Raw genomic sequence first — 16,317 nt, 5'->3', positions numbered from 1 at the left:
CATCCCTGACTGCTCTTTAGAAGGCCAGATCCTGAAGATGAAACTGAAATACTTTGGCCACCTCATGAGAAGGAAGGACTCCCTGGAGAAGAGTCTAATGCTGGGAGCGATTGAGGGCAAAAGAAGAAGGGGACGACAGAGAATGAGGTGGCTGGATGGAGTCCCTGAAGCAGTCGGTGCAAACTTAAATGTACTCCGGGGAACAGTAGAGGACAGGCAGGCCTGGAGGATCATTGTCTATTGGGTCGTGATGGGTCAGACACGATTTCACACCTAATAACAACAACAACTCTTGTTTAATGCCTGTTCCAGACTGTCCTGGAGGCATTTGGAAAGGGTTAATGAAAGTGTGAGAGATCCACTTTTTCATTTCTGAAATATTGCTCTCAAGTGTCTGTAATTCATCCTGCTGTTTTTCATGGTACTCTTATTTGTTTAATGCCTAATGTTCTGGAGGCATTTTGGCATGGAAAAGGTTAAGATGCCGGATTTCCTCCTTTTCATCTTATAAAATATTGTTCTAAATTGTCTGTAACGCATCTCACTTTTTTGTGTGGTACTCTTGTTTACTTAAATTCTGTTCTGGGTGTATGGACTGGGAGGCTATCCTGTCCTTTCAATTTCAGGGTCCTTTTACCTCTCTGATGCACCTGTCCTCTCAATAGAAGTCTCAGGCAGAGGCTTACATCATACTTCAAACAAAAGAGAATGCTAGGGCATGCAAAAAGAAACCATACCATTCAGTTAGGCACAAAAGGGAGGAAAACACACACAAAGGAAAGGACAACTTCTGTCTCAGTAAGAGAAAAACTTACTAACTCCAAAATGGAACAGGCCGGTGCTGCGTTCCTGGTTCCTGAGTCTGCCATGTTCTGGGAGGCTGACAACAGAGTCCGATGCTATAGAAGGGATTCCCCTTTCTAACACCCTCCTCCTAGGCATCAGGTATAGGTATTGATCTTCCTTTCCTTCACTTAGGTGCCATCAGTCTGAAAGAGCTCACCTTGGCAGGGGTGTGTGTGTGATTTTTTACATAACTCTCATTGTCCACGACAGCCCAGAAGGAAGTTGCCGACTCCCTTACACCCAGCCATTCCAGCTTTTACCCTGTCCCAATTTTGCATGCTAAATCTTCAAGGGACCTGCCGGAGGCAGTTAGCAGAAGCTAAAGCAGCAAAACTAGTTGGTAGCACTGGCTTCGTGCAATGGAAGAGACAGAGCAGAGGCCACAGGGATGCCAAGAACCGCCGTAGCTTTTTCCACATTTGCTCCACCCCATTTAAAGGAAATGCAAAGGAGAAAGCTCATTAATGCTTAATGGAACACGATGGAAGACAAACCGCCCTAGGAAGCCACCCTCTCTTGTTTTAGCCCCTTGCTTCAAGTGGAAAATAAGAATACTCTTGCTGTGGGCAAGTCTTTGCTAGTGTTTCAACTCAAAGGATTGAAGTAATCAATTATGGATTCCTAGAGAGGCTTCTAGCTGTTGTTGAAGCCTCCAATATGACATCTGTCATGTCAGGTTACACAGCACAAGCAAATGAGGCAGCGGGCATGCCTAGAGTGCCCCCCCCCTTGCATACTAGGCTGAAGGAGAACTGTATCTACAACCCCTCCTCACCTTTCAGTGGTCCTGGGAGTTTTCAGTCCCAAGTGGCCAGGGGCAATTCTAATTGTAGTACCTGTTGGAATCATTTCTAGGACTAATACATTCTTCTAGGTTGAATGCTAACAGAGCCCTTGTGTTTGGATAAGGTAATCCGTGTTGATCACTGACTTAAGCTTTTGATGTCATCCTGAGGGCCCAAGCCAACTTTTACTACCTTTTAAATCCTGAACTGTAACATATAAACCGAGTGACTGAGCTATAATTTTAGAGCGTTGGGAAAGCTAATAAATCTTCCTACAAATTATGATAATGCCTCTATTTTTGTGGGAGGTCAATTTTTACATTGTTCGCAGCACGGCGTTCTTTGCCTAATCCAAAGAGTCACCGAGTTCCGCAGGATGAGAAAGGCAGAGCCTCCAGGCATTCCACTGAGGCAATTTTAGTTGGCCGCCTATCAGCCTCTTTGATTGCCATGCCAGAGTATTAAAATTGTTTTACATAATATTTCTACGTTATTTGGTAATTGTTATCCATCTCATGCCTCGATTGCTGAGGATAGGGCGCGATAAAAAACAAATAAATAAAAGTGTTTTAAGCAGCCGTTCCTCTTTCTTCTGTGCTTCCAGCAAGGCATAACATGAAGAAATTCATTTTGAAGTGCTACAGGTAGGTAGGTACAAGACAACAAATCCACATGTTATGGTGATTTTTAATCCAGTGTAACAAGATAATAGTTGACTTTGTAACTGCAAATAAAACCTTTTAATTTTGTGAGATCAGCAAGTGTTCCGTATGCATATGTTTTTATTTACAAATATTACATTATTTCACAACTGCTTACATCTGATATTTCTTTTCAAACTACCACTGAAATCCTCTTCAGAGTCCTCAGGTTCTACAGCAAACACCACATCTGATTCCCCCCCCCCCACTGGTTGCTACATGCCTGTAATTTACACATAGCAATGCAAATAAATCTAGTTTGGCCTGTGACAGGAATGCACACACTTGCATGATAACGTATCTAAAATTGTAATTGTTGTGGGTGGTTCATGCATCCAGTTCACGACAAGATTGCTATCTCTGTCTTGTCATCCAGCCACAATCTTTTGGGTTAAGGTAACCCAGCAAGTTTCATGGAACAGCAAGAATTTGAACCTGGGTCTCCCAGATCCTGTCCAAGACTCTAACCCAGCCCTTCTCAACTTTTGTACTATTGAGAAAACCCTGAAATATTCTTCAGGCTTCCAGAAACCCCAGAAGTCTCATGAAGGCACAGAATATGGTTAGGAAGCATAGCTGTGCACATGCCCACACAGGGCCCCTCCCCTTCCCATCCCCATTGATCCTTTTTTGGGGGGGGGGAGTTGACAAAACCATGTATGGTTATAACACCTGATAAACTGTACACACACATACACAATTAACTCCCACCCATTCAGAAAACCCTTCCACGGCCGTCAAGGAATCCCAGGGTTTCACAAAAGCCTGGTTGAGAAACCTGCATTGGCTTTAAGTAGGTCTGCTCAGGAATAATAAGAACATGCTATTGAGATGCAATCAACTCAAGCCAATCCCAGCCCTGGGTGTTCAAGGCAGGAACTGGACAAAGGGTGGTTACAGTTGCCTTCCTCTGCACAGCAACTATCTCCCTTAGTGGTTGCTTCCCATCCAAGTATGGCTAATCCTGCTCAGTTCTTAGGTACTTATAACCTCAGGCCAAATTAGGCTGCCGTAACTCTCCAAATTTTTTTTTGGGGGGGGGGAGTGCAATCCCGGTCAGGTCCATTGGGAATTCCTGGCTAGAAATTACTCCTCAAAACAAGCTTTGGAGTGGCTATAAAAGAAGCCTGATTCTACACTCATCAACTGAAATGCTACCTTACAGTTCCTTGGCTTTTCCCTCCTACTAGCTATTAAACAGAATAAGAGCCGGGAGTTGATTTTAATATTTCATTCCACTTACAGCCATGGCGAGATGGCGAGAAGGACTTGGACATCCTGGTGAGAAATGGCCTAGCATGAGCTAAACACCTGCACTGAGAAGGGATTTGCCGGTTTTTGGGAAGCAGTATGTGTAAACATGGCTCAGTATAGGGTGGGAGCTTTTGATGGGATGGGGGGGGGGTAACAGTAATTGATCACATTTCTGGAAATGGGTGATGTGGTTGGGGCAGATGGGGCAGAGAAGACACAGGTGTGACTCTTCCCAGGCCTGCTACATACGTTAACAACCTAACTCTGCAAGGCAGGGAGGAAAGTAGAGAATCTCTCCCAACTGTGCTTAGCCGTTTCCTCAGTGCTGCATAAAGTAGGCTGCATAAGCTAGGGATGGGAAACAGCTACGATCTACTGAAGTTTTAATAATCCTTCCTAGGTGCTGTATCCAAGTTCCAGTTCTGAAGTTCACAGGACGGAATAGCAATACCACCCACCCTGCTACCTTCGTATTGGAACAAGTGGAGATAGACCAGGTGGTGAGGCTCACAAGATCTGTTGTTCTTGGAAATTTTCAGTGTTCAGCTACAGCCTCCTTAACTGAGACAGTTTGGGACTTGGTGGTTTCTTGCTGGGATGGTGTTGCCAGAGCGCAAAATTTCATCTGTAAGAACATAGGAGTCCTTCTAGTCCAGCATCATTTTAATAGTGGCCAACCTGTAGCCATAGAATGCCAAACAAACAGGGTACAGAGACCAATATCTTCGTCCGATATTGCCTCTAAGCGCTGGTAGGCAGAGGTATACCATCTCTGACCATAGATTATTCCTTTCACCATCATGGTTTGCCCTCATTATTGATTGCCCTCTCCTCTATGAGGCTGTGAACTCCACAATTTATTTTTTTGTTGTTTTAGTTAACATGTTAGTACACTCATCTGCAGTGGCTCCCATGCAAAATTTGGTTTTCTGTCTTGAGCCAAGTGTTTCATGGTACAGGAACCGGTAACCTCAAAACGTGGACTGGATTATTTTGGTTGACATGGCTGGCACTCTTATGGAAGCTCTTGTCAATGTGTGGCATACCGAAACAACCTGGGCAGTTAACAAAGTTGCTCTTAATCGCCCTTCCATCTATTAGAACCTGATCTGCTCCTTAGTTTATCCAGGATTTGCGGAAGGGACAATAAAACGGGTGGGTTTGAACCCAAGTGAAAGTGCTAACAGGTTTGGGGTTTGTGTATGAATGTTAGGTGCTGGGGTCGGGGGCTATGAAGAACTCATTTGAAGAGGTGCAGACTACCACCTGTATAAACTTTTGCCCGTGTTGGCCTAATCTGTTGCTGGAGGCGTGAGACAACACAAGCTGAGGTAGTAAACAGTCAAGAGACAGAGTTAACAGAAAAGCAGGAAGGAGACAAAACAGAAAGAAGGCATCCTGTACTTCGATTATACTGTTTGCCTAGTGCCAAAAACCACTCTTTGCACCTACGTGCTTGAATGTGTGGTGGCAAAACAATTCCTTAGAGAAAATGATACCTAGACACATTTAACCTCAGTTTCTGGCCAGGCTTTGAAACAGAGACTGCCTTGGTCACCTTTACTGATGAAATCTGGGAGGAAAATACAGCCCTGTTGATTCTCCCAGATTTTTGATACCTGCATCCATTCTTACATGACTGGTAGAGAAGAGCACAGGGACACTATACTAGTAATTTTATTCTCGTGAGGTACCTTTAGGTGAAGGTACTAGGAGACTTTGTGCTAAGAGGTCCAACTGGATTCCATTTATCTCCCCTACTATTTAACAGCTACAGGAAACTACTAGCAACGTTCGGCCACAGAGCAGAAGTGGGCTATTACCATGATGTACAACTACAATTAGACTGGGCAGGGCTTGGCGTGAATAATTAACTGAATCAGGGTCAGTAATCTAGACAAGAATGACCGGCTGCCCATCTAACCGAGGAAAGAATAGCTTGTTTTAGATGGGGCTGCATACTTTCTCAAGAAATTTTTTTCAGTCAGAGTAGTTCAGCAGTGGAATAGGCTGCCTAAGGAGGTGGTGAGCTCTCCCTCACTGGCAGTCTTCAAGCAAAGGTTGGAAACACACTTTTCTTGGATGCTTTAGGATGCTTTGGGCTGATCCTGCGTTGAGCAGGGGGTTGGACTAGATGGCCTGTATGGCCCCTTCCAACTTTATGATTCTATGATTCTATGAAATAGATTTGCACCTTAGGACCAAGCCTTCCCACAGTGGAAATTTGGTCACCCCTCATCTACACTGAAACAGGTATGAACTATCCCAGCTTTATTACCTGTCATCATAATACAGAACCATGCTTCCATTGTGGCACAGAACAGAGGCATGTTGACAAGAGCACTAATGCTTTGAAACCAGCGTGAAAGTAATTAAAAAAAATGTACAGGGCAAATTCAGTATTAGACAAATATACGTAGATATATGCAGTCAATCTGCTGGCTTAAGCCCCCTGCTGCCCCTTTTGGGGATGTGGTAAAAAGAGAAGTGAAGGATTCCGAAGCGCCAACTGGAAGATTGCTCACTAGTGCCCTCTAGAGGTCATTGTGCGGCTATACAACTCAGCCCATGGATTTAAGGAAAGAACAAGAGGCAGGCGAATAAAGCGAACAATGTACTCAAGCAGACAGTAGTTTATCCCCATTAGTTGCATCCCTTGCTTCATTTCTCTTAGGGCGGCCACTTGCTACTGGTAATTGGATTTAAATATATAAGCAGCATCCTATGATTGGGAATAACAAGACATAACTATAAAATATAATCTAGCAAACTATAATGACACAGTTTGTGTTTCAGTTTATATAGTATCAAGAATACTCCTAATGCCGAAGAAGTGATCAGGTCACATTATCAAAAAATGTTGCTCATCAGGGTCTCATATAGTAGCTAGTGAAAACACACCCCACACACACCCCACACACACACAAGTTAGGACAAGATTGCCTGCATCCTTTTACAAAAGCATGCAGGAGCAAAATAAAAATGGCCACAGTTTTAAGTAGGGACACAAGAATTTACCCTGAAGATGGACTGTGTTCAGTAGCAGCCTTGCAAGTTTGGCATTTTGAAAGCAAATGTTTAAGCCCAGCTTTAGAAGGTTCCATGCCTGCGCAGATATCCTTCCGTGGCAGCACTGTGAAATGCCTTGCCCCTAGTCACCTGCAGATTCATTTAGTCACTTTACCCAACACTGCTCCAGAAGTTTAGAATTCTCCCAAAGGGACAGTGAGCAATGATCCTCGGCTCTTGTTAATTGGCCACTATGTCATTATCTTGGTACCCATTCCTAGGTTTCTCATTTACAAATTCACGTATTGTACCTTTTCAGCGATGGTTTCACTGGGAGCTCTGACCTTCTAAATACTACTAAGCTGTTTTATAAACTGTTGTCACGTTCTCCACCTCTTTAGGGAGTTTTCCTAATCTGGCAATTGGTACACCACTAGAAGCAAGGAACTTAACCCGTGCCCATCCTACAGTGAAAGAAATCCCATTTTAGTAGAGGTAAGACCTTCTGAAACCCTTTGGTTAGTTTCTCAGTCTACATGATTGAAGACTAGGACCAAACTACTCACCTGGTCAGTCCCTCCAAGAGCCTTACTCTAGACAACTAGTTCTATTTATTACTGGCTGATTAGTCTATCACTTCCAAATGCAATTTGTCCAGTTGTTTACATAGTGTATAGATCCTTTCTATGCAGGGCTGGCTCAAAGTATGAATTTTTCTGCCCCCAAGTGCCTTATAATTTCTCCCCCCCCAAAAAATGCCACTTTAAGGGTATTAATTGCTAACTAATTCATGTTAGTCAGCATGTGTACCCCCAAATGCTCCACAAGAGCTACGATAGAGGCACCATTTGAAGTTCTGTCTGCTAGGCAACTGGGTGAGGAGGAGGCAGCCCTTAACTGAGGCACCCCAGGTGGCCAGTCTGTATGGTTAGGCCGGCTGTGCTTTGGTATCAGCCCTCTCCTCCTGCAAAGGGTTATCTGTCAGTCACACCATACTTCTTTATCGATCTTTTCCCGTTACTCATCTCAAGTCACAATAAAGCAGCAAGTTCATCTAATACACTGATTTTTTTTGTTTGTTTACTTACATTAAATACACTGGTAAATCAGCAGTTGAATTCTGTTACCATGATTGTTATTTTTAAATGCAATGTAAGAGCTTTCTCAGAAGCAAAAAAAAAAAAAAACTGATCAGAAGAGTAAGCAGAAGAAAACATTTTTGTTGTTGTTTTCAGAGAAAAAGCTGCAGTGTCCTAACTTGGTCCAGCATCTAGCCAGGAAGCAGGAACGAAAGTTGGTGAGCACGAACTGGAAAAAGTTTTTTTCTTAAAAAGATGGGGTCTAGTTTTGTTTTGCCGTGAGCTAAGGAAACATCCCTTAGCTTCGCTGAAATGCAAGAGGTCGTGCTTATTTCCCAACTTCTGGATCCTCCTAGGTATCTACACCACATTTATGTAGGTATAACAAAACATTTACAGTGAATGCCACTGAAGATGCAAGGTTCCATTTCAGGGCTCCCCTTCCCCCCACCCCTCCAAGAGCCCTCCACTATGGGTCAACTTCAGATGTATCACTTGACACCAGCATCTGGAAAGTGCTGGTATGATGTAATTCAGGATACATCTACAGTGGAACCCAATCAGATTTACTCCGGTCTAAGCCCACTGAAATGTAAAATTGCTTTCAATTGGCCTAGACTGGCATAAGTGTGTACACAGCTGGTCTCTGCCATCACCAACAGCATTGTATGTTGCACGAACCATACCGTCAAGGTGCCAGATTACATTTCAAGAGTCGATTCTGTTGCAACGTTGCAGATGAAGGAAAAAATCAGAGCACCTATTTGCTTAAAGTCTTGGCTCTTGAATATTCTTGTTATACAGCATTAAGCAGACATAGTTAGTCCAGGTCCTCCTTTAGTCCTCCTGGTTTCATACAGCCACCACCAGAATGCCATTTCAAAGGTAATCACTTCTCTCACCTACAGCAGTGCAGGAACGGACCGTTCCCATGTAGGACCGCAAGGGCAGTCAGGCAAGAGCTAAGCTTAAAATGCATACGTCGCGTGCATAGAGATCAAGGGGACAGATGAATAGGTACTGAAAGGCAGAGAGGACAAAACTGTTCAGTGTACAAGTGCAAATCATGTGTAAACTTAAAGAGTGTTTAAAGCCACGCTACAGAGAGTCACAGAAGGGGTGGGTACGTACACATTTAGCATGATCCATTCCAAATGGCGCCACATCAGCAATCAACTACAGGGACAGAAATTAGTGAAGAGCCTGCCTCATCCGAGCACACCCAAGAGGCCTGGGCCTGTTAACCCTGCCAAGGCTGCTGCTAGGAGAGGGGCCGTGACTGACAGACACTGGACTGCCAGCTATCCAAAGAACAAGAGGCAGGCGAGAGACAGCAGCATGCTCAGCCCTACAGATCAGCTCTATCTACAGCTAAATTGTAAAAGCTATTACTTTGTTTAACTAATAGCCCGAGAGTAACACTCCCTTCACCTCGTGGCCTCCCTATGCCCCCCCAAAGGAATTTTTAAATATAAATTTGTGCTGTGCTATTTACAGAGGAAAGGAACATGACAGGGCTGAGTACGGTTAATTGAAACTGTCTTCTCGGGATGAGATAGACCTTTGGGTCTGGCTGGGAACGCACTGCCCCACTTATTCAGACTGCTACCGCTCAATACTGTTACATCAGAAAGGACTGGTTTTGTACACAGGGAAAGTCTACAAGGATGTTTGGCAGGGTGAAGTCACAAGGCAAGCCGGGTGCTCCCGGGCAGGGAGGCAGATACAGAAAATACAGTACTGTTCCTCCAAGCATCTCTTCTCTCATTTAGCATGCTGTCTTGTTCCTCCTCCTCCCGTTTCCCACTAGCCCAAAACTTTGGTTAAGTCCATTCTAGCCTCTACCATTAGGAAGAGGCTTTCCCTAGCTCTGCGGAACGATGTGACGACCCTTCTCCTTTTGGCAACTTAGAACAAAATTCTATTAGTGGACAAAGCTGTGCATGTGGTATGTTGTAGCCAGGTGAAGGCTGAGCAGGTAGAACCTAAAAAGAAATCTTGTGATAGCCTACAATAGTGAGGAGCCTAAGGGTCCCGAAGAGTTGCACGTCCCTTCTTCAGCTAACTGTTTTGAGAAGGACAGAATATCCCTAACGGGATATGTCTGATCGCCACAACGCACGTTCCAGACAACCACCTGAATGTCAATGGGAGAGGAGACACTCATATCACCTCTTGTCTTGAGACTTCAGCTGTATAGATCAATGCTGACCTGCCACCAACAAGTCTCATCTCCCTCGCCTGTCCTGTCCAACAAAACTTCTAAGGCATCAATCAAGTGCTTTCAGAGGGTTTGGGAAAGCTGTTTCATGCTCCATACTCCAGCACACAGTTCTTGTGTTCACACCGCTAAGTCCTAGGGCCACATTCATGTCATAGGGAGAGTTTGGATACAAGCTCCCTCGCCAGCCCAGCTATAAAAGCCTGCCCTGGGGGGGAAAAGACACTTAAGGACACTGCAGCTTTTCTGAACATTGAAAACATGAAATAAAAATGAACTATTGAGGGGACCTCCTCAAAAAGCATTTTCTGAGGAAACCCATTAACCTTGCTCTTAAAAATGAATCTACAAGAATTAAGTTTCCCCTCACCTTTGACCCTCCCCCACAGCATCGAACAAAAGAAAGGGAGGTAGAGGTGGAGAGGGTGGTAGGTTATGGGACTGAGAACACATTTTATCAGGGCGGGGTGGGGTGGGGGAGATGAAAGGAGGAACATTATCCGGAAGAAAACAAAGCAGGAGAATCCAAGTGAGTAGGTAGCTATTTGCACCTATAATACAAAGTGAAGAAGAGTTTTTTTTTTTTTTTGGAAGTTAAGTCCCCGGTCGGTCTATCTCCACTTTCCTTGGGGTGGTGGTAACAGACGTCTGGTGGTGGTTTCTGAAGCATTAGAAGTGCAGTTAAATGGAGCTCTCCGGAGAAGGAAAGGGGGCCGGCTTCCAAGTGTGCCGATGCTGTTATTGGAGATGAGGTGTGGTGGAGTGGGAGTGGGAATGGAGGTTATATCTTATCTCTCATTGGCTGCTTTTGGAGGCCACCATTTAGTTGCTACAACACTGGCTCTTGTTCTGCTGGGACTGCTCGTGAAGGTCCACGCCTCGATTCCGACCGACGGCACCACCTGTGCTCTGGGGCTCGCTCTTTGGCAGCTTCTTAGCTAGAGAGACAGAGAGAGAGAGGGGAGACTCAGCATATGTGTGTGTGGATTGCTAGCTCCTCACTTAACACCCAAAGGAGGCTTAGCTCAAGGATAAATTTCCATGGCAGAATTTATTTATCTATGGGAATTTTAAGCTGCCCCTCTCCGACAACCATCTCAAGGTGGCTAATGTCATTAAGAATGAAATATACCGTTTCCTAAATTATATATAAAAACAGTTAGGAGTTATTTAAGAAATCCTTAAAAAGGTGAGGCAGACTACTCCATCACAGAAACTACCTGTGAACCTGGGTTCAAGTAGGTCCAAATAATCCCCAAAGTTCAGATGGAAAGGATAAGGTGCAGGCAGGGGGCTCATTTAAAGATGTAATCAAGCACTGATTTGTGGGCCCTTTGGAATTTTGACAGCTTCGAAAGAGCCCAGATCTCATTCCACCAGGTTGGAGTCAGGACTGAAAAATCCCAGGTTCTTGTTGAGCTCTTCCACCAAGCCTTTGGTTCGGGCCAATGGCACCTCATAACATGTATGGGCCCTCCTCGACAAAACGCCCTGACAGATACATCTTATCCTGGAAAAGATTTATTGATAGTGACCAATCTCTGGAAAGCATGACAATAATAGATGTTGCTACTGGATGTAGATGCTGCTAAATATTTTAAACTGTTTTAATGTTTATTATGCTACCGCTATTCTAATTATTTTAACCAATTGTTAGCTGTGAATTGTATGTTGCATACCGCCCTGAGCTGGTTCTTAGTTGACAGTAGAAATATAATAAATAAATAATAATAATAATAATAGAAATATTATCTTAAGAAATCTTAATCGCCATGGATACATTTAAGCTAAGTGGAAATAAAGGTAAAGGTATCCCCTGTACAAGCACTGGGTTATGTCTGACCCTTGGGGTGACGCCCTCTAGAGTTTTCATGACAGACTCAATATGGGGTGGCTTGCCATTCCCTTCCCCAGTCATTACCGTTTTACCCCCCAGCAGCAAGCTGGGTACTCATTTTACCGACCTCGGAAGGATGGAAGGCTGAGTCAACCTTGAGCCGGCTGCTGGGATTGAACTCCCAGGGCAGAGCTTCAGACTGCCTGTCTGCTGCCTTACCACTCTGTGCCACAAGAGGCTCTCCATTTTAGTCTACAGACATTTAAAATGCACAGGTTAGTGTGTTTCCTAACTCTTTTTTTAGCAGAGAAAGTGGCAAGATTCTTGAGAAACCAAATGGTGTCAGATCCCAGTGCAAGTGGAGTGTGCTTGTACAATCTAGCTGTATTTATCAGATTTGTGAAAGCACAAAATCTAGCATCCTTGGAGGAAATGGTTATAAAGATTTCAAGCTGCATAAAATATACACGAGTCAGGCCTATGTGGCACCTATTTCCTAATGCTGCAGATGTAACCATTCACATCACAGACAGGAATTCAGGTAACCCGAAGGTAGGACATAGATACACTATTAATGTTTATCTTCACAATTAATTATCATGTATTATTGCACTCTCCACCTCACAAGGAAGGGCCTTCATTAGTTTTGAGAAACTTGATTTCTTCTTAATAACTAGTTACACAATTTTGTGGACTCTCTTTAAAATATGCTATCTAACATGAGGTTGCTGAACAGTGGGTCAGCATGCATATTAATTGTGGCCTTCATAGATCAGGCATGGCTGTATGTTTAACAACCCTGCAAGTTAATTTCAAAGGAGACAGAACATCAAGGGCAGTAGGACTAGCACTGAGCCGAGCGCATCAACAACACTCTTTCCCGGAATGATGGCATTCGGTTGTCATCTGATGCAACATTTTCCAGGCTGGGACAGCAGCATGACATTTAATTCTCAGGCCTGGGTTGGGGAGATGATTTGAGATGGAGGGGTGGGAAGGAGTCTTCTGAACAAGAAGAGGAGTTGGTTTTTATACCCCACTTTTCTCTACCCGAAGGAGTCTCAAAGTGGCTTACAATCACCTCCCCTTCCTCTTCCCACAACAGACGCCCTGTGAGGGAGGTGGGGCTGTGAGCCTACATCCTTTCAATGACATGGTATCTGCCCAGCTAGATCTGAATCTAGTAGCACCTTAAAGCAGATATTCCGAACCAGGGCTCCCTGTATTAATGGACACAGCCACACGCTATTCCCAGCACTGCCACAAAAACAGAGATCTGGCTGACTCCATTGACCTGGGGGTGGCATTCTCGCTTGGTTACCATGCCTGGGAAAGGGAGCAGAAAAAGAAGAAGAATTGGTTCTTATATGCCGCTTTTCTCTACCTGAAGAAGGCTCAAAGCAGTTTACAGTCGCCTTCCGTTTCCTCTACCAACAACAGACACCCTGTGAGGTGGGTGAGGCTGAGAGAGCCCTGATATCACTGCTCGGTCAGAACACCTTCATCAGTGCTGTGGCGAGCCCAAGGTCACCCAGATGGATGCATGTGGGGGAGTGCAGAATCGAACCTGGCATGCCAGATTAGAAGTCTGCACTCCTAACCACTACACCAAACTGGCAAAGCCTGGATGCCCACTCCTCCCTCAAACCACCTCCTTCTCACCCTCTCAGTCCTCCTCGAGGACTGGCCAGCTGACATCTGGCCCAGTTCCTGAGCTCCTCATAGCCTGAGGCTCAGGGGTTCTGCCATGATCAAAAGGCTGAAAAAAAATGCCTTACAGACCAGCAAGATGTGGCGGGGCATAAACTTTTTAGAGTCAAAGCTCCCTTTGTAGATATGAGTTGGAATGGAGTTCTGAGTCCTTATATTTCAGAAAGGAGGTGAAAAGGCTCTTGCAAAGATACAGTGTGCATAGTAATTAGCTGGGATTCTGGGTGGAGTTACCTATCGCCAGGAAGAGATCATTAACATTCATTGCTGTCTTGGCTGATGTCTCCATAAACAATAGACTGTTGTCATCTGCATAGGCCTGGGCCTCCTGAAAAAGAATGAGGGACAGAAATCAGTAGTTATACTTACAGAGGCACGCTCCGAAGCTAAACAAGTAGGCTCCTGTTCACTTGTCATGAGCTTCAGCAGATCTGCACACAGCACAAACTGCTGAGGTTTGGGACAAGGTGAGCAGGAAGCTGCTTACCTAGCAATGAACTTTAACACTCCTGAGCAGTAGGGTGGTTGATCTACTTCTCCTCCCAGTCTTGTTCAAGGATGAGGATGATAGTAGGCATTTTCTGACTCTAGGCTCACTCCTCCCCGTTCCAAGACATTAGAAGTTAGAAGAGGACAACAAAGATGGTGAGGGGTTTGGAGACCAAGACGTATGAAGAAAGGTTGGGGGAGCTTGTTCTGTTTAGCCTGGAGAGAAGACGACTGAGAGGGGATTTGATAGCCATCTTCCAGTATTTAAAAGGCTGCCATATCGAGGATGGAGCAGAGTTGTTCTCTCTTGCCCCGCAGCGACGGACCAGAACCAATGGGATGGAATTAATTCAAAAGAAATTCCGTCTAAGCATCCGGAAGAAGTTCCTGACAGAGCGGTTTCTCAGTGGAACAGGTGGTGGGTTCTCCATCTTTGGAAATTTTTAAACAGAGGCTGGATAGCCATCTGAAAGAGTGGCTGATTCTGTGAAGGCTTAAGGGGCTGGCAGGTTACAGTGGATGAGCGATAGGGTTGTGAGTGTCCTGCATAATGCAGGGGGTTGGACTAGATGACCCATGAGATCCCTTCCAACTCTATTATTCTATGATTCCATGATTCTATGAAGTTCTTTGGAATTCTGTCCAATCAGTTTCAAGAATTATGTGCATGTGCACACACAATGAGGAGCAATGTAATAAAATGCTTCTCCTATCATCCTACTATTTTCCCTACCAGGTAATGAGAAACGTGGAAAAACATACAGTGTCCTGGCACAGCTGGGGAAAGTGAAAATCAAAGGATTACTGTGAAACACACACTTCCAGATCCTGGTCAGATTCTAGTTATCTTCCCCAGAGTTTTATCAAGGAAGTAGGCCAATAGTTCTCTCTCACCCCCAAATTTTGCCACTCAGTTGCTCTCAACAGTTTGCAAGCCTTGGAGAAATATGAGCCTGCCCTGTGCTTGATGAGCTGTAACATATTTTTCTGCATACCCCTGGGGGACCCTATTTCAATGCTCCGTTGATAGGGTTGGGACCTTCAGGATTGCTATTAGTAGGATTGATCAACCAGGCAGACAAAATTTTCAGTATTCATGTTCCACATACAATAAAGAATTCCTCAGGATATACAGTCAAATTCAATTACCATCCTTAAGTAATGGAGGTGTTATTTTGGGGAGTGGGGCTTTAAGCATAGTAAGGATGCTGAAAAATTTCTTAACAAGGGGGTAACAGTGACCTCCAGCAGCTGGTCCAACATAAAAATGAATGCCAAATGAACTTCAAGAGATAAACATCCCAAAGCTTAGGAAAAGAGAGGAGACAGTCAATGATGGAAGCCCCCTGACAAGGGAAAGGGGGGGCGGGGGAGGTCCCTGCCCTGAAACAAAGGTGTGAAAGCACTGTCCAGAATATAGCTAGCTTTAAGATGTACCTCCCTCCTGGCATCTGAAAATGGTAACCCAGAACAATTCTGTGAGTCACCAGGTTAAGAGTACCTACAACCAGATGCAGAATCCAGCTATGGTTCAATGATACCTAGCCTGGTATTTGGAGAAAATCACCCTTCAATAGGGCTAAGGGCAAACTAAATACTGAATTAAAGTTGTTCCACACACAAAGGAGCAATTAGGTTGAATTCTGCATTCTTGTCTATCTTCCCAAATGGGACAGGTGGAAACACTAGACATGACATCCTGTCCGCTGAAGGAGGATGTCAGCCAAAGAGCTGTTTCTCCCAGCTCTGTCCAGGTTCAAAACCTCTGGCATTTGGAACCATTTGCCTGACCAAATACGACCGTGTTTGCTGTGTGCCAGTGCATGAAGACCAATCTTAGGTAACCTGACTAAACACGACCATGTTTGCTGTTTGCTGTGTGCCAGTGCACGAATACCAATCTTAGATAACACATGCTGAAGGACCATTCATGGTCAGCCAACACACTCCCTGCAACTCAGCTAGACCCTAGAGAGATGTTTTCATGAGCAGAGTATCTACTGCTGTCTTGTGCACCTCTCCTACAGGCTGGAGAAGTGAGATAGAGTGAAAGAGGCAATGTTCCCTTGTTTATGTAATAGTTGCTGTCCATGGGTCTGTGGCCAGCTGCACTTCTTTCCCTTGGGGAGGAAAGCATGTTCAGAGTCCGGAGCTCCAGATGTCCGGAGCTCCAGATGTATGGTCTCTCTTGCTATGACCAAGTTTGACTGATGTCATGGTTGCCAGAGTGTGTGCCTCAACCCTAACGGGAAGAGTTTGTTGCAACAGTCATCTGAGAAGTTGGCAGCATGAAAGATATTCCCCAACATAGATGACAAGGGTAGGTCCATCATATGCAGCTTTTGAGAGCTGCAGGTGGAAGGTGCTAAATTTTATGAAAGCCTCT

General features: G+C 44.7%; 1 protein-coding gene across 4 annotated transcripts in view; it reads right to left on the bottom strand.

Moving 5' to 3' along the window:
* Positions 1-7,648: 7,648 nt before the first annotated feature.
* RAB5B (RAB5B, member RAS oncogene family) overlaps positions 7,649-16,317 on the bottom strand; it is a 29,242-nt gene continuing 20,573 nt past the window's right edge. For all 4 annotated transcript variants that reach the window (XM_077328823.1, XM_077328822.1, XM_077328824.1 and 1 more), the window contains exons 5-6: positions 13,677-13,770; positions 7,649-10,833 (exon numbers count right to left, since the gene is read on the bottom strand). In XM_077328823.1, coding sequence (XP_077184938.1) covers positions 10,718-10,833; positions 13,677-13,770 — 210 coding nt within the window. In that variant the 3' untranslated portion in view covers positions 7,649-10,717. The remainder of the gene's footprint in view (positions 10,834-13,676; positions 13,771-16,317) is intronic.

This window comes from Paroedura picta, chromosome 3 (genome assembly GCF_049243985.1).
Source record: "Paroedura picta isolate Pp20150507F chromosome 3, Ppicta_v3.0, whole genome shotgun sequence".
NCBI lineage: Eukaryota > Metazoa > Chordata > Lepidosauria > Squamata > Gekkonidae > Paroedura > Paroedura picta.
Note: the sequence above shows the minus strand (reverse complement) of the source record. Positions and strands in the feature narration are given on the sequence as shown.